The 23,600-nt window shown below is 44.7% G+C and overlaps 1 protein-coding gene across 1 annotated transcript in view; it reads right to left on the bottom strand.

Moving 5' to 3' along the window:
* Positions 1-23,600, bottom strand: part of LOC115140448 (leucine-rich repeat and fibronectin type-III domain-containing protein 2-like) — a 78,104-nt gene that overhangs the window by 17,368 nt on the left and 37,136 nt on the right. Inside the window, exon 3 of the mRNA XM_065026214.1 lies at positions 7,847-9,243. Within this exon, the coding sequence (XP_064882286.1) occupies positions 7,847-9,222 (1,376 nt within the window). The 5' untranslated portion in view covers positions 9,223-9,243. The remainder of the gene's footprint in view (positions 1-7,846; positions 9,244-23,600) is intronic.

The raw sequence follows: 23,600 nt of genomic DNA, 5'->3' as shown, positions 1-23,600 counted from the left end.
GCTCTCTCTTCGTCTGCCCACGTGTTCTCGCACACCCCGAGAGCTTCTGGTCAGCGGGGTGGTGGCACCGGGATCCTCATCTCTCCCAAGTGGTCATTCTCTCTTTCTCCCCTTACCCATCTGTCTATCGCCTCCTTTGAATTCCATGCTGTCACAGTTACCAGCCCTTTCAAGCTTAACATCCTTATCATTTATCGCCCTCCAGGTTCCCTCGGAGAGTTCATCAATGAGCTTGATGCCTTGATAAGCTCCTTTCCTGAGGACGGCTCACCTCTCACAGTTCTGGGCGACTTTAACCTCCCCACGCCTACCTTTGACTCATTCCTCTCTGCCTCCTTCTTTCCACTCCTCTCCTCTTTTGACCTCACCCTCTCACCTTCCCCCTATTCACAAGGCAGGAAATACGCTCGACCTCATCTTTACTAGATGCTGTTCTTCCACTAACCTCGTTGCAACTCCCCTCCAAGTCTCCGACCACTACCTTGTATCCTTTTCCCTCTCGCTCTCATCCAACACTTCCCACACTGCCCCTACTCGGATGGTATCGCGCCGTCCCAACCTTCGCTCTCTCTCCCCGCTACTCTCTCCTCTTCCATCCTATCATCTCTTCCCTCTGCTCAAACCTTCTCCAACCTATCTCCTGATTCTGCCTCCTCAACCCTCCTCTCCTCCCTTTCTGCATCCTTTGACTCTCTATGTCCCCTATCCTCCAGGCCGGCTCGGTCCTCCCCTCCCGCTCCGTGGCTCGACGACTCATTGCGAGCTCACAGAACAGGGCTCCGGGCAGCCGAGCGGAAATGGAGGAAAACTCGCCTCCCTGCGGACCTGACATCCTTTCACTCCCTCCTCTCTACATTTTCCTCTTCTCTCTCTGCTGCTAAAGCCACTTTCTACCACTCTAAATTCCAAGCATCTGCCTCTAACCCTAGGAAGCTCTTTGCAACCTTCTCCTCCCTCCTGAATCCTCCTCCCCCTCCCCCCTCCTCCCCTCTCTGCAGATGACTTCGTCAACCATTTTGAAAAGAAGGTCGATGACATCCGATCCTCGTTTGCTAAGTCAAACGACACCGCTGGTTCTGCTCACACTGCCCTACCCTGTGCTCTGACCTCTTTCTCCCCTCTCTCCAGATGAAATCTCGCGTCTTGTGACGGCCGGCCGCCCTACAACCTGCCCGCTTGACCCTATCCCCTCCTCTCTTCTCCAGACCATTTCCGGAGACCTCCTCCCTTACCTCACCTCGCTCATCAACTCATCCCTGACCGCTGGCTACGTCCCCTCCGTCTTCAAGAGAGCGAGAGTTGCACCCCTTCTGAAAAAACCTACACTCGATCCCTCCGATGTCAACAACTACAGACCAGTATCCCTTCTTTCTTTTCTCTCCAAAACTCTTGAACGTGCCGTCCTTGGCCAGCTCTCCCGCTATCTCTCTCAGAATGACCTTCTTGATCCAAATCAGTCAGGTTTCAAGACTAGTCATTCAACTGAGACTGCTCTTCTCTGTATCACGGAGGCGCTCCGCACTGCTAAAGCTAACTCTCTCCTCTGCTCTCATCCTTCTAGACCTATCGGCTGCCTTCGATACTGTGAACCATCAGATCCTCCTCTCCACCCTCTCCGAGTTGGGCATCTCCGGCGCGGCCCACGCTTGGATTGCGTCCTACCTGACAGGTCGCTCCTACCAGGTGGCGTGGCGAGAATCCGTCTCCACACCACGTGCTCTCACCACTGGTGTCCCCCAGGGCTCTGTTCTAGGCCCTCTCCTATTCTCGCTATACACCAAGTCACTTGGCTCTGTCATAACCTCACATGGTCTCTCCTATCATTGCTATGCAGACGACACACAATTAATCTTCTCCTTTCCCCTTCTGATGACCAGGTGGCGAATCGCATCTCTGCATGTCTGGCAGACATATCCGTGTGGATGACGGATCACCACCTCAAGCTGAACCTCGGCAAGACGGAGCTGCTCTTCCTCCCGGGAAGGACTGCCCGTTCCATGATCTCGCCATCACGGTTGACAACTCCATTGTGTCCTCCTCCCAGAGCGCTAAGAACCTTGGCGTGATCCTGGACAACACCCTGTCGTTCTCAACTAACATCAAGGCGGTGGCCCGTTCCTGTAGGTTCATGCTCTACAACATCCGCAGAGTACGACCCTGCCTCACACAGGAAGCGGCGCAGGTCCTAATCCAGGCACTTGTCATCTCCCGTCTGGATTACTGCAACTCGCTGTTGGCTGGGCTCCTGCCTGTGCCATTAAACCCCTACAACTCATCCAGAACGCCGCAGCCCGTCTGGTGTTCAACCTTCCCAAGTTCTCTCACGTCACCCCGCTCCTCCGCTCCCTCCACTGGCTTCCAGTTGAAGCTCGCATCCGCTACAAGACCATGGTGCTTGCCTACGGAGCTGTGAGGGGAACGGCACCTCAGTACCTCCAGGCTCTGATCAGGCCCTACACCCAAACAAGGGCACTGCGTTCATCCACCTCTGGCCTGCTCGCCTCCCTACCACTGAGGAAGTACAGTTCCCGCTCAGCCCAGTCAAAACTGTTCGCTGCTCTGGCCCCCCAATGGTGGAACAAACTCCCTCACGACGCCAGGACAGCGGAGTCAATCACCACCTTCCGGAGACACCTGAAACCCCACCTCTTTAAGGAATACCTAGGATAGGATAAAGTAATCCCTCTCACCCCCCCCCTCCCCCTGAAAAGATTTAGATGCACTACTGTTCCACTGGAGGTCATAAGGTGAATGCACCAATTTGTAAGTCGCTCTGGATAAGAGCGTCTGCTAAATGACTTAAATGTAATGTAAATGAAGCTGTCAGTGATTTATTTAGAAGTCACACTGAACCAGCATGACCACAGCATTCTGCAGGGATCACCACTGTGGAGCATGGAGGAACAGGTGTGATGGTGTGATGGTGCTTTACTGGCGAAGCTGTCAGTGATGTATTTAGAAGTCACACTGAACCAGCATGGCTACCACAGCATTCTGCAGCGTTAGGCAAAGGATGGCTACTTTGAAGAATCTCAAACACTAAATATATTTTGATTTGTTTAACATTTTTTGGGTTACTACATGATTCCGTATGTGTTATTTCATAGTTTTTATGTCTTCATTATTATTCTACAATATAGAAAATAGTAAAAATAAAGAAAAACCCTGGAATGAGTAGGTGTGTTCAAATTTTGACTGGTACTGAATGTGTCAGCAACCACAGCTAATGAAGTCACTGAAACCCTTAACAAGGAGTTGCAGTCAGTTGTGGAATGGATGGCCAGTAATAAACTGGGCTTGAACATATCTAAAACTAAGAGCATTGTATTTTGGTACAAATCACTCTCTAAGCTCTAGACCTCAGCTGAATCTGGTAATAAATGGTGTGGCAGTTGAACAAGTTGAAGAGACTAAATTACTTGGTGTTCCCTTAGATTGTAAACTGTCATGGTCAAAACATATAGATTCAATGGTTGTAAAGATGGGGAGAGGTCTGTCCATAATAAAGAGATGCTCTGCTTTTCGGACACCACACTCAAGAAAGTCCTGCAGGCTCTAATTTTGTCTTATCTTGATTATTGTCCAGTCATGTGGTTAAGTGCTGAAAATAATACCTAGTTAAGCTGCAGCTGGCCCAGAACAGAGCGTCACGTCTTCCTCTTAATTGTAATCAGACGGCTAATATAAGTACTATGCATGCCAGTCTCTCTTGGTTGAGAGTTGAGGAGAGACAGACTGCATCATTTCCTCTTTGACAAAAAACATGAATGTGTTAAAAATGTCCAATTGTTTACATAGTCAACTTAGATATAGCTCTGACACACACTCTTACCCCACCAGACATGCCACCAGGGGTCTTTTCACAGTCCCCAAATCCTGAAAAAAATCAAGAAAGCTTACAGTATTATATAGGGAAATTATTGCATGGAACTATACAAGTATATATTGCTCAAATAAATAGCAAACCTGTTTTTTTTTTTTTTTTACGATAAAGCAATACCTCACGGCACAGCGCCTCTCCCCTATTTGACGTGTAAGTGTATGTATTGATATGTAGGCTATGTGTGCCATTTTTAAATTCATGTAGTTCTGTGCATGAGCTGTTCATGTCTATTCATGTTCTGTATTATGGCATGTTTCATGTTTTGTGTGGACCCAGGAAGAGTAGCTGCTGTTTTCGCAACAGCCAATGGGGATCCTAATAAAACACCAAATACCAAAACGAACACGTTTCTCTGTGATGCTAGAGGTATGGAGCGTGAATCCTCCACCACTCTCCGCGACTCCAGCTAACAGACAAAAATAGTGGACCCAGGACCTTGCTATCATTTCTGAAACACGTTGTCAATCCGAGGAGAAGCATAGGCATTAAATCACATGGGATGGTACAATCAAACCATTATATGGTAAAGGATTGCTCTGAGGGACTCATTGCAATTGAACTGAAATGTTACTGAAAGTCCGTGTCTGACACATAACTTCCATTACTATGTCCACGTATAGCACTTTCTTTAGCTTCTATTGCTGCTTATACAATCCTGATGAATGAAGATAATATGCTTAATGTATTCTGGGTATATATTCTATCTTGCCCTAACCATAGGGTATATATTCTATCTTGCCCTAACCATAGGGTATATATTCTATCTTGCCCTAACCATAGGGTATATATTCTATCTTGCCCTAACCATAGGGTATATATTCTATCTTGCCCTAACCATAGGGTATATATTCTATCTTGCCCTAACCATAGGGTATATATTCTATCTTGCCCTAACCATAGGGTATATATTCTATCTTGCCCTAACCATAGGGTATATATTCTATCTGGCCCTAACCATAGGGTATATATTCTATCTTGCCCTAACCATAGGGTATATATTCTATCTTGCCCTAACCATAGGGTATATATTCTATCTTGCCCTAACCATAGGGTATATATTCTATCTTGCCCTAACCATAGGGTATATATTCTATCTTGCCCTAACCATAGGGTATATATTCTATCTTGCCCTAACCATAGGGTATATATTCTATCTTGCCCTAACCATAGGGTATATATTCTATCTTGCCCTAACCATAGGGTATATATTCTATCTGGCCCTAACCATAGGGTATATATTCTATCTTGCCCTAACCATAGGGTATATATTCTATCTTGCCCTAACCATAGGGTATATATTCTATCTTGCCCTAACCATAGGGTATATATTCTATCTTGCCCTAACCATAGGGTATATATTCTATCTTGCCCTAACCATAGGGTATATATTCTATCTTGCCCTAACCATAGGGTATATATTCTATCTGGCCCTAACCATAGGGTATATATTCTATCTTGCCCTAACCATAGGGTATATATTCTATCTTGCCCTAACCATAGGGTATATATTCTATCTTGCCCTAACCATAGGGTATATATTCTATCTTGCCCTAACCATAGGGTATATATTCTATCTTGCCCCAACCATAGGGTATATATTCTATCTTGCCCTAACCATAGGGTATATATTCTATCTTGCCCTAACCATAGGGTATATATTCTATCTTGCCCTAACCATAGGGTATATATTCTATCTTGCCCTAACCATAGGGTATATATTCTATCTTGCCCTAACCATAGGGTATATATTCTATCTTGCCCTAACCATAGGGTATATATTCTATCTTGCCCCAACCATAGGGTATATATTCTATCTTGCCCTAACCATAGGGTATATATTCTATCTTGCCCTAACCATAGGGTATATATTCTATCTTGCCCTAACCATAGGGTATATATTCTATCTTGCCCTAACCATAGGGTATATATTCTATCTTGCCCTAACCATAGGGTATATATTCTATCTTGCCCTAACCATAGGGTATATATTCTATCTTGCCCTAACCATAGGGTATATATTCTATCTTGCCCTAACCATAGGGTATATATTCTATCTTGCCCTAACCATAGGGTATATATTCTATCTGGCCCTAACCATAGGGTATATATTCTATCTTGCCCTAACCATAGGGTATATATTCTATCTTGCCCTAACCATAGGGTATATATTCTATCTTGCCCTAACCATAGGGTATATATTCTATCTTGACCTAACCATAGGGTATATATTCTATCTTGCCCTAACCATAGGGTATATATTCTATCTGGCCCTAACCATAGGGTATATATTCTATCTTGCCCTAACCATAGGGTATATATTCTATCTTGCCCTAACCATAGGGTATATATTCTATCTTGCCCTAACCATAGGGTATATATTCTATCTTGCCCTAACCATAGGGTATATATTCTATCTTGCCCCAACCATAGGGTATATATTCTATCTTGCCCTAACCATAGGGTATATATTCTATCTTGCCCTAACCATAGGGTATATATTCTATCTTGCCCTAACCATAGGGTATATATTCTATCTTGCCCTAACCATAGGGTATATATTCTATCTTGCCCTAACCATAGGGTATATATTCTATCTTGCCCTAACCATAGGGTATATATTCTATCTTGCCCTAACCATAGGGTATATATTCTATCTTGCCCCAACCATAGGGTATATATTCTATCTTGCCCTAACCATAGGGTATATATTCTATCTTGCCCTAACCATAGGGTATATATTCTATATTGCCCTAACCATAGGGTATATATTCTATCTTGCCCTAACCATAGGGTATATATTCTATCTTGCCCTAACCATAGGGTATATATTCTATCTTGCCCTAACCATAGGGTATATATTCTATCTTGCCCTAACCATAGGGTATATATTCTATCTTGCCCTAACCATAGGGTAAATAAATATACTATTATATTGTTTTCCGAGCCCTGAGTCTTTTATCGCCCGGCGATTCATATTTGTCAGAGAAAACACTTAGGATTTTCTACAGATTTGTTTTGAAGAGGAAAAAGGACTGGTTGTTCTAATGGAGAGTCATACTGTATGCGATAACAAAGCTCTACACTGACTATAGGACTACATATCATTCTTTTCATGGCAGGTATAGCACAAGTTAGAGTTAACAATTTACATTCCAATCCCTTTGAAAAAAAGTGTATATAATAAAGTAGAAAGTAATCATAGCCAAGTGTAGTGGTAAGGATAAGCAGAAATAAATACTGTCTGATGAGATATAGACCTTTATGTCACTAAAGTGTTACAGTACAACTCTCGAAGTCTATGGCTGAACTGATCTGCCTTTCTCTAGGTTTTAACATAGTAACTCATTTAAATGGCATGAAATAATTGGATTTCCTTTCCAACTGGTTTCACAGTCGTTTGGAGATGTGCTAATATACTATATATCAGCTTCCTGTAATACACTTTCAGCCTCATCAAATAGCTGCTGTAGTTGATTGACAGAATATCCATCCATTAAGCTTAGGGATGAAATTCCCTTATTTATGGCCTACTTAGCATAATGGAGCTGATGCTTAGCGACCGAAACATCAGATGATGAAAAAGGCAGTAGAAAGTGAAGTGAGTTGTTTCGCTGTCGAACAATTCAACGGACAGACAGAAACAATGGATGATGGATTGATCACTTAGGATTAACAACACCATTGTAGGCTATATTGTTATGAAAGCTGCTGGTTCTGTACACATGACAGTGTTATTGATACTGTGTGTTTTGTTTAGTGTAAACAGCATGATTTACTGTTTGGCACAATTCATATTCATCATTCATCTTTTGTGAAAGCTGAGAGACATTATCTTTAGGTAAACAAAACAAGTCGACTGGAGTCTTAAAACAACATGTGTATTGAGCGTCTCCTCCATCTTTTGTTCCCTCATAGATCAAAGCTATCGGTGTTCCTACTTCTCTGAAAATGAAGATTTGTTACCTGTAGATGAGGACTTCATCGTCGGAGCAGTTGTACTGGAGCTGGTACATCTTTACCTTGGGCGCTGCCTTGCTGACGGTCCACTTAACCAAGGCTGAAATGGCTGTCACCTCTGACACAGTGACCACTTTCTCCGGGGGGGTCTTTGGAACCCCCTTGCTTATCCTGGTGGTGCCGGTGATGTCCGAGAGGCGGGACTTGGGCTGTGAGGCCTGACCGGTGCCGTTGCTGAGGTGGGGCAGCTGGATGATTGACAGATCCACTGAGGCGGTGGACTCCCCGGCCACGTTGGCCGCGATGCAGGTGAAGGTACCGTAGTCCTTGGAGGTGGTGATGAGAATCTCCAGGGTGCCGTTGCCGTAGACGACGGTTCGGGACGAGTTGCCAAGGACACGGTCGTCAGGGGCCATCCAGTGGATGGTGGGGGTGGGGTCTCCAATGGCCTCGCACCTCAGGCTGGCCATCTGGCCCTCCAGCACCAGCATCCTGTGGGTGTGCTGAGTGATGAGGGGTGGCTCGCACACAAACTCCTCCTCCCTCACATACCAGAAGTAGCGCCCCTTCAGGTTGGAAGGGGAAGCGCATGTCTCCTGATCATCGTCCCTCTCCAGCCGCCGCAGCCACAGCACCTCACAGTTACAATGCAGGGGGTTCCCCCCGATGCCAAGGGACAGCTGGGGGGCATAGGGAGTGGTCATCATCAATGAATCCTGGGCCCTTGCGAAGATGGGGTCTGGGGGCAGCTTCTTCAGTCGGTTGGAGGTGAGATCCAGGCGAGCCAGTCTCTCTAGATCAGTAAAGGTCCCCTCAGGGATGAAGTCCAGGAGGTTATGGTCCAGACTCAACTGGTGGAGAGAGACCATCAGCTTGACTGAGTCCCAGGGCAGGCTCCTCAGGTTGTTGTAGGACAGATCCAGATCCTCTAGGGAGGGTGCCAGGTCTTCCAAGGCCCGGTCCGAGATGCGTCCCAGCTGGTTGTTGTTAAGGATGAGGTGCTGCAGGTTGACCAGGCCCCGGAGATCATCAGGACCCAGCTCTATGAGACGGTTGTTGTCCAGGTGTAAGGAGCGCAGGGTCTCCAGGTCGCTGAAGGAGAAGGGCTGGATGTAGCTGATGGTGTTGCGGCTGAGCGTCAGGTCCACCAGGTCGGTCATGTTGGCAAAGTCCTGCTGGGTGATGCGGAGGATGTAGTTTCCGCCCAACCGGAGCTCCACAGTGCGCCTGTCGATGTCCAGTGGGACGAAGAGCAAGCCTTTGGAGGGACACAAGGTCCCCAGGGACTCGGACAGGTTCTGGCACACACAGTACTTTGGGCATGCGTGGGCCATCAACACTGCGGTTCCCAGGACCAGCAGGCAACAGAGGATGTGGTCCATGGTAGAGTCACACAAAGGAATCTACAGAGAGAGAGAGAGAGAGAGAGAGACAGAGAGAGAGAGAGAGAGAGAGAGAGAGAGAGAGAGAGAGAGAGAGAGAGAGAGAGAGAGAGAGAGAGAGAGGTGGAGGGAGAGAGAGAAGAGAAGAATAGAGAGAGAGATAAAGAAAGAAAGACATGATTAGTTCTTCCATAGTATGCAGTCTAATTCTCCTTTCATTGTGGCAGACAATCATAATCTCATGTAAACTATCTGTGAGGATCTCTGCCTAGAGCGGTAAGGTTTTGGGGCCTGTTATTGACAGGTTACAGCATCAGGGTTTTGGGGCCTGTTGTTTACAGGCTACAGCAGTAGGGTTTTGGGGCCTGTTATTGACAGGTTACAGCAGTAGGGTTTTGGGGCCTGTTGTTGACAGGCTACAGCAGTAGGGTTTTGGGGCCTGTTGTTTACAGGCTACAGCAGTAGGGTTTTGGGGCCTGTTGTTTACAAGCTACAGCAGTAGGGTTTTGGGGCCTGTTGTTTACAGGCTACAGCAGTAGGGTTTTGGGGCCTGTTGTTGACAGGTTACAGCAGTAGGGTTTTGGGGCCTGTTGTTGACAGGTTACAGCAGTAGGGTTTTGAGGCCTGTTGATGACAGGTTACAGCAGTAGGGTTTTGAGGCCTGTTGTTGACAGGTTACAGCAGTAGGGTTTTGAGGCCTGTTGTTGACAGGTTACAGTAGTAGGGTTTTGAGGCCTGTTGTTGACAGGTTACAGCAGTAGGGTTTTGAGGCCTGTTGTTGACAGGTTACAGCAGTAGGGTTTTGAGGCCTGTTGTTGACAGGTTACAGCAGTAGGGTTTTGAGGCCTGTTGTTGACAGGTTACAGCAGTAGGGTTTTGAGGCCTGTTGTTGACAGGTTACAGCAGTAGGGTTTTGAGGCCTGTTGTTGACAGGTTACAGCAGTAGGGTTTTGAGGCCTGTTGTTGACAGGTTACAGCAGTAGGGTTTTGAGGCCTGTTATTGACAGGTTACAGCAGTAGGGTTTTGAGGCCTGTTGTTTACAGGCTACAGCAGTAGGGTTTGGGGCCTGTTGTTGACACATCAGTATGATTTGGGGCCTGTTGTTGACAGGCTACAGCAGTAGGGTTTTGGGGCCTGTTGTTGACAGGCTACAGCAGTAGGGTTTTGGGGCCTGTTGTATACAGGCTACAGCAGTAGGGTTTTGGGGCCTGTTGTTTACAAGCTACAGCAGTAGGGTTTTGGGGCCTGTTGTTTACAGGCTACAGCAGTAGGGTTTTGGGGCCTGTTGTTTACAGGCTACAGCAGTAGGGTTTTGGGGCCTGTTGTTTACAGGCTACAGCAGTAGGGTTTTGGAGCCTGTTGTTGACAGGTTACAGCAGTAGGGTTTTGGGGCCTGTTGTTGACAGGTTACAGCAGTAGGGTTTTGAGGCCTGTTGATGACAGGTTACAGCAGTAGGGTTTTGAGGCCTGTTGTTGACAGGTTACAGCAGTAGGGTTTTGAGGCCTGTTGTTGACAGGTTACAGTAGTAGGGTTTTGAGGCCTGTTGTTGACAGGTTACAGCAGTAGGGTTTTGAGGCCTGTTGTTGACAGGTTACAACAGTAGGGTTTTGAGGCCTGTTGTTGACAGGTTACAGCAGTAGGGTTTTGAGGCCTGTTGTTGACAGGTTACAGCAGTAGGGTTTTGAGGCCTGTTGTTGACAGGTTACAGCAGTAGGGTTTTGAGGCCTGTTGTTGACAGGTTACAGCAGTAGGGTTTTGAGGCCTGTTATTGACAGGTTACAGCAGTAGGGTTTTGAGGCCTGTTGTTGACAGGTTACAGCAGTAGGGTTTTGAGGCCTGTTATTGACAGGTTACAGCAGTAGGGTTTTGGGGCCTGTTGTTGACAGGTTACAGCAGTAGTGTTTTGGGGCCTGTTGTTTACAGGCTACAGCAGTAGGGTTTTGGGGCCTGTTGTTGACAGGCTACATCAGTAGGGTTTTGGGGCCTGTTGTTTACAGGCTACAGCAGTAGGGTTGTGGGGCCTGTTGTTGACAGGTTACAGCAGTAGGGTTTTGAGGCCTGTTGTTGACAGGTTACAGCAGTAGGGTTTTGAGGCCTGTTGTTGACAGGTTACAGCAGTAGGGTTTTGAGGCCTGTTGTTGACAGGTTACAGCAGTAGGGTTTTGAGGCCTGTTGTTGACAGGTTACAGCAGTAGGGTTTTGAGGCCTGTTGTTGACAGGTTACAGCAGTAGGGTTTTGAGGCCTGTTGTTGACAGGTTACAGCAGTAGGGTTTTGAGGCCTGTTGTTGACAGGTTACAGCAGTAGGGTTTTGAGGCCTGTTGTTGACAGGTTACAGCAGTAGGGTTTTGAGGCCTGTTGTTGACAGGTTACAGCAGTAGGGTTTTGAGGCCTGTTGTTGACAGGTTACAGCAGTAGGGTTTTGAGGCCTGTTGTTGACAGGTTACAGCAGTAGGGTTTTGAGGCCTGTTGTTGACAGGTTACAGCAGTAGGGTTTTGAGGCCTGTTGTTGACAGGTTACAACAGTAGGGTTTTGAGGCCTGTTGTTGACAGGTTACAGCAGTAGGGTTTTGAGGCCTGTTATTGACAGGTTACAGCAGTAGGGTTTTGAGGCCTGTTATTGACAGGTTACAGCAGTAGGGTTTTGAGGCCTGTTGTTGACAGGTTACAGCAGTAGGGTTTTGGGGCCTGTTGTTGACAGGTTATAGCAGTAGGGTTTTGAGGCCTGTTGTTTACAGGCTACAGCAGTAGGGTTGTGGGGCCTGTTGTTGACAGGTTACAGCAGTAGGGTTCTGGGGCCTGTTGTTGACAGGTTACAGCAGTAGGGTTTTGAGGCCTGTTATTGACAGGTTACAGCAGTAGGGTTTTGGGGCCTGTTGTTGACAGGTTACAGCAGTAGTGTTTTGGGGCCTGTTGTTTACAGGCTACAGCAGTAGGGTTTTGGGGCCTGTTGTTGACAGGCTACATCAGTAGGGTTTTGGGGCCTGTTGTTTACAGGCTACAGCAGTAGGGTTGTGGGGCCTGTTGTTGACAGGTTACAGCAGTAGGGTTTTGGGGCCTGTTGTTGACAGGTTACAGCAGTAGGGTTTTGGGGCCTGTTGTTGACAGGTTACAGCAGTAGGGTTTTGAGGCCTGTTGTTGACAGGGTACAGCAGTAGGGTTTTGAGGCCTGTTGTTGACAGGTTACAGCAGTAGGATTTTGAGGCCTGTTGTTGACAGGTTACAGCAGTAGGGTTTTGAGGCCTGTTGTTGACAGGTTACAGCAGTAGGGTTTTGAGGCCTGTTGTTGACAGGTTACAGCAGTAGGGTTTTGAGGCCTGTTGTTGACAGGTTACAGCAGTAGGGTTTTGGGGCCTGTTGTTGACAGGTTACAGCAGTAGGGTTTTGAGGCCTGTTATTGACAGGTTACAGCAGTAGGGTTTTGGGGCCTGTTGTTGACAGGTTACAGCAGTAGGGTTTTGGGGCCTGTTGTTGACAGGTTACAGCAGTAGGGTTTTGAGGCCTGTTATTGACAGGTTACAGCAGTAGGGTTTTGGGGCCTGTTGTTGACAGGTTACAGCAGTAGGGTTTTGGGGCCTGTTGTTGACAGGTTACAGCAGTAGGGTTTTGAGGCCTGTTATTGACAGGTTAGAGCAGTAGGGTTTTGAGGCCTGTTGTTGACAGGTTACAGCAGTAGGGTTTTGGGGCCTGTTGTTGACAGGTTATAGCAGTAGGGTTTTGAGGCCTGTTATTGACAGGTTACAGCAGTAGGGTTTTGAGGCCTGTTGTTGACAGGTTACAGCAGTAGGGTTTTGGGGCCTGTTGTTGATAGGTTACAGCAGTAGGGTTTTGAGGCCTGTTATTGACAGCCGCCACAGGGCATCTTGATGTGTATCGATTAGACTGCACTTTGATCAGACTCAAAAGCTGTCATCAAATGCACATGGATTTGAACTAGGTTTCTGTTGTCTGTGGGTGGATGGGTGTGTGTGTATTTGGGTGCGTGCATCTGTCTTTGTGTGAGGGCTGTGTGGGAGGGAATCTTTACAGCAAATCGGTGGCTCAGAATGAATCATTTCAAAGACAAAACAATATAAATTAAATAACTTATCTACTAACAGCTAGCCATAAGACAGTCATAAATGGAGCTCCTCTGGGACATCAACTCATTTAGATTTACCATGGACAATTTGTCTGAAACACTATACTGCATTTATGATAGAGCCATTCATCATGCAAAAGGTTGGCTATTTATTTAGTGGCTTCTGTCATTTATGAAGTGTCCCTCCGAGGACACCGTAATGCTCTCTAACGGGGAAGTCATGTGACACGGGTCAATTCCAACGATGGATGTTTCACTCAGGTGGAGATAATATACTGTAATCATAATATATTCAATGTAATCAGGGAATGCTGGATAATAACTCAAGCCCAGAGCATTGGACAGCAGGCACTTAGAGACACCGTACAGAACTGACTCTAGATCAGTTGGTAGAGGTACATAATAATGAAGCAATAGACAGAGGGGAGACTGGCCTAAAATAAATGAGCATTCCTCAGAGATCAAATTAGAGAGGACATACCTAAGCCCCTGTCTGTGACCACTCATTAGAGACAAATAGGTATGCAGTCATGTGGAACACAACTGCCCCCCCATGTCTATGACGTCCTTCATTAATATTCCTGTCTGCTTTGTTAATGTCAGTCACACACACATATAGCCTACAAACACACACGCACACCTCTATAACCTTATATACCCATCAAATCCTTATCCCCATGAGCCAAAGCTATTCATTCTCTCTCTCTTTCTTTCATATATTATCTTACAAGGATTTCCATATAAAGTAGCATATGCTATAAAGCAGTGTATTTTTTGCATCATTTGACCACATTTGTATTCATATCGACTTGTGGCAGAATTCCAAAAACCTTTGTCAACACAAAGCATCTGAGGCTTTTGTACTCAAGTAAATGGAGGTGGCTAATCATTGGCCCGGTGAAAAGAGCAGCGGCGAACCTAAGGAAGGATGGATAAGAGAGGAGGCTTGACCTTAGAGTCATCTGTGCATTGACCCAGCCAGCCACAGTAGTCACAGTACATTGAAAATAGGATAATTCAATCACAGGATAACATGGGCCCAATGCTATGGAGTCCAAGGATTCCAGGGGGAAGCCTTAAATCACTCAGCCAAAATCACGATTCAAGGACGAATCCTATACGGATCCTAGGGAAGATGGATTGATTTGAAGTCAGGCAGTTAGGAAAACCGCAGAGATTGACAAGATATGTGTGGCACTGCTGGGATGGTGGGCTTATAATTTGACCAGCACACAGTGGTTGTAATCAGGATACTCATGGGAAGCTGGGAAGACATCAACACAGGGTTAGCTTTTAACATGCTCACCCACTGGCAGGTGAATCAGAACATTATCACAGATAATATGCTAACAATATGGGCTAATAAGTTGCCTTAGGGAAGAAATGGAACTCATAGCTCTCTAATACAATGTTGGTAGCACCGCTGCCACGACAGCATGATTACTCTTATGTTATAAAATCTAAGAAGAAGTTACAGGTCTGTGAGAGCCAGAAATCTTGCTTGTTTGTAGGTGACCAAATACTTATTTTCCACCATAATTTGCAAATAAATTCATTAAAAATCCTACAATGTGATTTTCTGGATTTTTTTTCTAATTTTGTCTGTCATAGTTGAAGTGTACCTTTGATGAAAGTTACAGGCCTCTCCCATCTTTTTAAGTGGGAGAACTTGCACAATTGGTGGCTGACTAAATACTTTTTTGCCCCACTGTACAGGGGCTACCGGTACAAAGTCAATGTGCGGGGGCACCGGTTAGTCAATGTAATTGAGGTAATATGTACATGTAGGTAGAGATAAAGTGACTGCATAGATAATAACCAGAGAGTAGCAGCAGAGTAAAAGAGGGTTCTGGGTAGCCCTTTGATTAGCTGTTCAGGAGTCTAGGCCTTTTGGAGCTAGCCTTGGCGCTCCGCTACCACTTGCTGTGCGGTAGCAGAGAGAACAATCTATGACTAGGGAGGTTGGAGTCTTTGACAATTTTCAGGGCCTTCCTCTGACACCGCCTAACATAGAGGTCCTGGATTGCAGGAAGCTTGGCACCTGGGCCGTACGCACTACCCTCTGTAGTGTGTTGCAGTCGGAGGCTGAGCAGTTGCCATACCAGGCAGTTTTATTTTATTTTTTATTTATTTAAACTTTTTTTAACCAGGTAGGCAAGTTGAGAACAAGTTCTCATTTACAACTGCGACCTGGCCAAGATAAAGCAAAGCAGTTCGACACATACAACAACACAGAGTTACACATGGAGTAAAACAAACATACAGTCAATAATACAGTAGAAGAACAAGTCTATATACGATGTGAGCAAATGAGGTTAGATAAGGGAGGTAAAGCAATAAATAGGCCATGGTGGCGAAGTAAATAGAATATAGCAATTAAACACTGGAATGGTAGATGTGCAGCAGATGAATGTGCAAAGTAGAAATACTGGGGTGCAAAGGAGCAAAATAAATAAATAAATAAATACAGTAGGGGATGAGGTAGTTGTTTGGGCTATTTACAGATGGGCTATGTACAGGTGCAGTGATCTGTGAGCTGCTCTGACAGCTAGTACTTAAAGCTAGTGAGAGAGATAAGTGTCTCCAGTTTCAGTGATTTTTGTAGTTCGTTCCAGTCATTGGCAGCAGAGAACTGGAAGGAGAGGCGACAAAAGGAGGAATTGGCTTTGGGGGTGACCAGTGAGATATACCTGCTGGAGCGCGTGCTACGGGTGGGTGCTGCTATGGTGACCAGTGAGCTGAGATAAGACGGGGCTTTACCTAGCAGGGTCTTGTAGATGTAGCAGTGCTACAAGATGCTCTCGATGGTGCAGCTGTAGAACCTTTTTAGGATCTGAGGACCCATGCCAAATCTTTTCAGTCTCCTGAGGGGGAATAGGTTTTGTCGTGCCCTCTTCACAACTGTCTTAATGTGTTTGGACCATAATAGTGTGTTGGTGATGTGGACATCAAGGAACTTGAATCTCTCAACCTGCTCCACTACAGCCTCGTCAATGAGAATGGAGGTGTGCTTGGTCCTCCTTTTCCTGTAGTCCACAATCATCTCCTTTGTCTTGATCACGTTGAGGGAGAGGTTGTTGTTCTGGCATTGAGTGCCGTCTTAGTGCCAGAATCGGTTTATGGTGGTAAATAGACAACTACAAAGAATATAGATGAAAACTCTCTTGGTAAATAGTGTTGTCTACAGCTTATCATGAGAGTCCCGCTCCTTGAAAGCGAGCAAAAACGCGAGACTCAGGCGAGCAAAACTCAGGCGAGCAAAACCACGAGACTTCCTTAGATTTTGTGCACCAGCTGTTGTTTACAAATATACATAGACCAAGGAACCCAGATCTTCGTTCATTGTATAACTCACCACATAGAATGATGTTTGTACTGAAGTAGCTAACTCGTTTCTTATCATTCTTGTATTATTCATTGTTATTGTCAAATCATAATTTCCTCAGGGGAAAATCTGTTGTTGCCGTTATGATGTTCTTGTTGGGGTGTTGACTGTTTGGGTGTTAGGCAATGTTTGCTGGGCTATAGTCTAAGAGCTCTACCTATGCTTCTTGAAAAAGATACGATGATGCATATTTCCATGGATATGATATTCTTACCAGTTTATTCCAATGTTTCACAAGTATCTCTCTCATTAAGACTCTCATCTGGAGGTAACATGTTTCCAACTCAGATAAATATCAAGCCCCCACATCACATCCAGATGTGGGTATTTGCAGTTCTATAATTGGATTTGCAGGCCGGTACATCTCATATCTAAATAAAAGTATTCCGAAAAAAATTGAGGCTGATATTGATATATTCACCCACACCTGCTCTCCCATTTACATTGACAATGAACAAGACTATGTGGATACTGCCTGTCTGTCTGCCATGTGCTGTACGTTCTGACTACACACTGCATGTTTCTAGTGAGATTGGATTGTAAATGCATGTTAGGATGGTGTGCATCATGGTCCTAGTCAGATGAAGATATTGAATTGAGTGGGTTCTGCCTGTATGCATATGAAAATCACATCTCTGTCACGTTGCAGACACAGAGATCCAGTGTAAATGCCTCGATCCGGGTGTTGAGTCTTTGTCTGGAGAAGCCGCAGAAGCTGGATCAGCAGAGATACTTTATTTAATCTTCAAGACATGGGGAGACGGGCTCTGTATTAGCATTCTTCTGCTAGCGGTTTAGTGAAAAGGCTTTAAGTAGCTTTCAGACTGAAATCTCCCATACCCTTCATGAAGAGAGGGCTGCAGAGTCTGCAACTGAGTGTGCACTTAGAGAGTGAATTACCAAGTTGATGGAGACGGTTTAAGTGTTTAGGGGAAATGTCAGTGATTTGGGGCGGGAAAGAGGTCTAAATGACAGGGCACAGGGTAAAGGGGAGGGAGTGGAGAGCTGTGGGTCACTAGGCTTGTTAAATGAAGCATCCTTCCACAGACAGACAGACAGACAAATGCACACACACATCATCACGCCCTGTAAGGCCACGTTCCCGTGATGTGTTACCTTTTTCTTCTGCAGGGCCATTTTAGTTCTTACCGCATGGCTGCATGGATTTATCAGGCAACACTGATCTCATTTAGGAAAAGTGTCAGGGAGGGTTTTCATAACAGCTAGCCTGGGCTAAAGATGAGCTTATTCAGCTAACTAGGAGAAAAGAAAACACTCTCTCCCTCTCCCTTACAGAGCCCTGTCTCTCTTTCTCCCTCATTTTAATAACACCAGAGCTTCTTGATTCACAAAGCTGGTCTCTCTCTCTCTCTCTCTCTCTCTCTCTCTCTCTCTCTCTCCCTCTCCTGCCAAGTAATCTCCATAGAAAAGATGAATATTAATAATGGCTGTTGGAAGTGGAGTTGACACAATGGATAGCTCCTCTACTGTCTGCTTAATTAACCTCATCAGCTAATGCTCGGTAAACCTACTCAAAGGCCTCTTTGGTGTGACATGGCAAAGGATGCCTTTCAGGGATAATACATTGCTCTTTTGGTAAGATATATAAAGGGGATTACTTTTGCCTGCTCCAAAATTAAGAATCTAAATGAAATATATGAACCAGTGGCTCAGGCCAGCATTTGGATCCTTCCTTGGTCAAATAAAGCAAAGTATTTGAGATGCCTGCTATTCGGTTATAGTCTCCATCTCCTTAGCGCCATAGATCACATTGCCACAGATCAGCAGGCTTCATGGCCAGATCTCTGAGAGGAGAATACTCTGGACAATTACAGGCTGCAGGGAGAGAGAACGAGAGAGCGAGAGAGCGAGTGAGACGCCCTGTGTAATGCTAGGGAGAGATAGTCCTTGTGTAATACCTGGTAGAGAGAGAGAGAGAGAGAGAGAGAGAGAGAGAGGCCCTCTGTAGGTATGTTGGCAGCGCAGTTAAATAGGCATGAAGATATGCATGCACCAACATGCACACAGACTAAAGGTGCAGGTATGCACACACACACACACACACACACACACACACACACACACACGCGCACGCACGCACGCACGCACGCACGCACGCACACACACACAAATTTTGTTCTTCTATCCTCGTGGGAGCCTAAAATATATGTCCTATTTTCCCTAACCTTTACCATAACCCTAACCATAACCCAAATCCTAAACCTAGCTCCTAAACCTATAACCCCTTACCCTTACCCTAACCCTTACCCTAATTGTAACCCTAACCCTAAACCTAACCCCTAAGCTTAAAATAGCCTTTGTCCTCATAGGGATCTGGGAAATGTCCCCACAAGGGAGATCATTTTTCTTGTTTTACTATCCTTGTGGGGATAGTTCCCAGCTAGCCTCCCTAGTGGACCATAGTCACAGGTAATGGGATGAGATAGAGAGCTCTGTGTCTCAGGGAGCATCTGTATAAGCCGACCCCCACAACGTCCCCTCAGTGCCCCTGGTCTCCCTGGCTGGGTGGTCAGCTGTAGTTGGCCCATCTGGCAGCTCAGTTAGTTAGGGCCTTCCCCTGGTATTGCATTCTCACCTCTGGCCTGCTCTAATGAATAACTAATCAAATGAAGAGCATTAAACAAATACTGTCCAACAAAAACAAACTCATAATCTCTTTGGGAGAGGAGTCTGTTGTGTTCCCAGTGGTAAGTGAGAATAAGCTGCTGCCCACCCGAGGCGAAACAAGATTAGCATGGCAGTTTGTAAAGAAAGAGAGAAAGAGACTGTATGTCAGTAATATCACTGATAACAGGACAGTGTTAGTCACCAACTCACCAGTGCTATTCCTGTTGCTGTGATGAGAATGGCAGTGAGCCTGTGAATGAAAGACAAAGCACCCACAGGCCTTCATCCTCCTCATCATCATCATCTGTAAATATAGCAGCGCTCAACACCACACTTCAAACAGGGACCATCATCCCACACTCGTCACTGCTGTTCTGACTTTGTTCATCGTCCAATCATATGGCTCTTGCCTACAGCATTTCCTATAACCATTTGTTCTTATCTCCTGGCCAGCCTCTCTCTCTCTCTCTCTCTCTCTCTCTCTCTCTCTCTCTCTCTCTCTCTCTGAGTGGGACCTGGAGATGTGACTCCGCTCTTATCAGTGTGTGTCAGACAGCCTCCCACGTCCTCCCACACGAAGCCTGCATGCTCATACACAAGCAGGAATCACATTTAAAAAGAGTCAGTGTAGATCCCAAAGAGGACCAGAGGGACACAAGGCCACAGAAAGGCAGAGATGGACAAAGGGATTTCGAAAGAGAGAGAGAAAAGTATTGACAGATATTCCCGTCTGGACCGGCAGCCTTGGAAGGGTTAACACACTTAAATGGCTCTGTGTTATTTTCCTCGAAGCAAGCAAAGAAGGTGTTTAGGTCCGGACGTGAGGTGTCGGTGTCTGCGATGTGGCCACATGCGTCTCGTGTCTGAGCTAGTGAATTGCGACTCCACTTTGTCTCTGTACTGACGTTTTGTCTCTTTGATTGCCTTACGGAGTTCATAGATCAGGGATCATCAACCAGATCCAGCTGTAGACCGGGCAAATAAAACCACCGTGGGTCAAATTCGGCCTGCAGGCCGCCAGAATCCTGTCATAGATGGTCTGTTTGTACACGTCCATGTTCACAGTCACCTTGCTCTGGTTAAATGTGGTGGTTCGTGCTTTTAGATTTGTGCAAATGCTGCCATTTATCCACCGTTTCTGTTTAGAATAAGTTCTAATCGTCACAGTAGGAAGTTCCCTATGCACTTCCTGATGAACCCAGTCACAGAGTCAATATACGTCGATATTATTCCCAAAGGCGACAAGGAACATATCCCAGTCCACTTGATCAAAACAATCTTGAAGCAGAGATTCCAACTGGTCAGACCAACATTGAACAGTCTTTACCACGGGTGTTTCCTGCTTAAGTTTCTGCCTATAGTTCAGAGAGTATGAAGTTCACTGGGTTCTGAGCAAAACAATATTAAAAGGCAGATCTTATCCAGTGTGCTCTAGCCTTTAAACTAATCAAAAGTGGTGAAGCAACATTCATTTTTTAAAAGAAGATTAGAAATTGAGCTAAAATCACAGAGAGATTTCACTACAGACACAGTTGTTGATATGTTGCGGTGTCTATTGACTTCTATTGGCACAGCATGCCTTCCAAGGTCATCTACTCATCATAGTTTTGTAAATGGCTTTGAGTGGAGTGGAAGTTATTGGCCTTGAGAAGATCAATGGCTTTCTCCATTGGGATTCTTCCGGTGCTTTTGTGAACAACAAATTCAGCACAAGTGTTGTTGGCCCACTTTTGTAATGTTTGCTTTCTGTTGTTAAGCCTCGTCTTTGTAGAAGTGCTTCACACAGGGCCTTCAAAGGTAACTGCATGCGTACAGTTGGGGAAAAAAGTGATTCATTATCGCAGAAAATAATTATTGACAGAGCACAAAGCAATCTCGAGGTAATGAGAGCAATTAAACAGCAATGAAATACGAATAGGCCCTGATATTACTTTACTGTATGTTTCCAAGTCAATACAAGTGGCATAGAAAGTCCTGCTGCTTTTCTGGAAGTGACGCTCTGCATGGCTCTGTGGTAGGACCGTTTTGGAAACTAAAAGAAGCATAAATGATCTAGAGGAACTGCTTACAGTAAAAAATGCCCATCCATAAACAGTCTTTATGTAAAGAATATTGTCGAACCATCAGATAATTGGCATATATATATTACTCTTACTGAATTTACACATGTGCGAGGATATTGGAAATTGAATCAAAGCCTATTGGATGATACCTTGTTTTTAACTAGGACAGAGGAATATATAACACATTTTTACAGTAGATCCCCTTATTGCATGGGACACATTTAAATGTGCCTTTAGAGGCCATGCAACTCAGTACTCAGCTCTAAAACAAAAGAAATGTAGGTCAAAATAGTTATCAAAAGAAATAGAAGGGCTAACAGAACAGATAGATAGCAATAAAACTGTAACCATAGAGGCTCAGAATAAGTTAGAGGAAAAATAAAAATAAAAGGAGGAACTTATTCAAGAAAGATTAAGTATAATATATTATAAAATAAAGCAAAATGGATGGAATATGGAAAAATGCACAATTAAAAAAAAATCTTCAACATAGAAGATGCTACTAAAAATAATTGTTACAAATGTCACCCATGATTCACCAAATTATATTTTGAAAGAGGAAGCAAAGTACTTTAAGCATATGTTTTAGTTTCAGTCTCATCCATCTCCTCTAACTGAAGCTAATTGTATGGATTTTAAAATTAACAGCTGAACAGAAAGACTCATGTGAAGGCAAAATTACAGAGGAGGAACTTCTTGATGCAATTAAAGCCTTTAAATCTGGGAAAACTCCAGGGCTGGATGGGATACCAGTGGAGGTATACCAAACCTTTTTTTATATACTCAGATGACCATTATTAGCATGTTTTAACCACTCCTATATAAATGGTAGATTATTGGACACTCAACAAGGTCTGATTTCATTATTACTGAAACAGGATACAAGTGATAAATATAAAGATCCAGTCCTTTTAAAAATTTGGAAGCCCCTTACACGTCAGTGTTGTGATGCAAAAATAGTAGCAAAATGTGAAGTGGCTAGAATTCAAAAGGTATTGTTGGATATTATTCATTCGAATCAGACAGGATTTTTACATGGACGATACATTGATAAAGTACGACTGGAGTTTATATATAAATACCTGGAACATTTCAAATTTTGGAGAATCTCTTATAAAATGGGTTAAAGTCATGTATAGTGGGGTCTCCCGAGTGGTGCAGCGGTCTGTGTCACTACAGATCCTGGTTCAATCCCAGGCTGTGTTGCAGCCGGCCGCAACCAGGAGACCCATGAGGCAGCACACAATTGGCTCAGCATCGTCTGGGTTAGGGGAGGGTTTGGCCAGCTGGGATGTCCTTGTCCCATCGCACTCTAGTGACTCCTGTGGCAGGCCGGGAGCATGCAAGCTGACACAGTCATCAGGTGTTTCTTCCGACACATTGGTGTGGCTGGCTTCCGGTTTAAACGTCAAAGAAGCAGTGCAGCTTGGGGGGTCATGTTCTGGAGGATCTCAACCTTCACCTCTCCTGAGACCGTACGGGAGTTGCAGCGATGGGACAAGACTGTAACTACCAATTGTGGAGAAAAAGGTGTAATTTTTTTTTGAAGTAATGTGTAGTTTAAAAATATATGTATATTTAACCTTTATTTAACCATGAATGTCAGTTAAGAACAAATACTTATTAACAATGAAGGCCTACATAATTACCTTAGGTGTGAAATAGTAAATAATGGCTACTTCTTAGAAAGATTTAAACTGTCAAGATGAGTAAAGGTTGTCCACAAGGTTGTCCACTATTGGCATATCTATTTATTATGGCCATCGAAATGTTAGCTATTTAAATCAGATCCAACAATAATATCATAGGGTTAGAAATCCAGGGCTTAATAACAAAGGTGTGATGATGATTCATGTTTTATTTTACATCCACAATTTGGATCTCTCCACAGCCTCATAGAGAATCTAGATACATTTTCTAACCTCTCTGGATTACAACAAAATTGTTGTGCTATATTACATATTGGATCACAAAAAAATACAACATTTACATTACCGTGTAGTTTACCAATAAAATGGTGTGATGGTGATGTGGAAATACTCGGTATACATATCCCAAAATAAATAAATGATCTCACTCCAATACATTTGAATAGAAAGTTAGCGAAAAGACATAAGATCTTGCTACACCTAGCGACAATACCTGTCTATTTGTGGAAAAATCACCCTGATTAAATATTTAGTCATATCCCAGTTTACCTATTTGCTTATGGGCTTGCCT

This window comes from Oncorhynchus nerka, linkage group LG13, assembly GCF_034236695.1.
Source record: "Oncorhynchus nerka isolate Pitt River linkage group LG13, Oner_Uvic_2.0, whole genome shotgun sequence".
In the NCBI taxonomy this organism is placed as follows: domain Eukaryota; kingdom Metazoa; phylum Chordata; class Actinopteri; order Salmoniformes; family Salmonidae; genus Oncorhynchus; species Oncorhynchus nerka.
The sequence above is the reverse complement of the archived record's forward strand: the minus strand, read 5'-3'. Positions and strand labels throughout refer to the sequence as shown.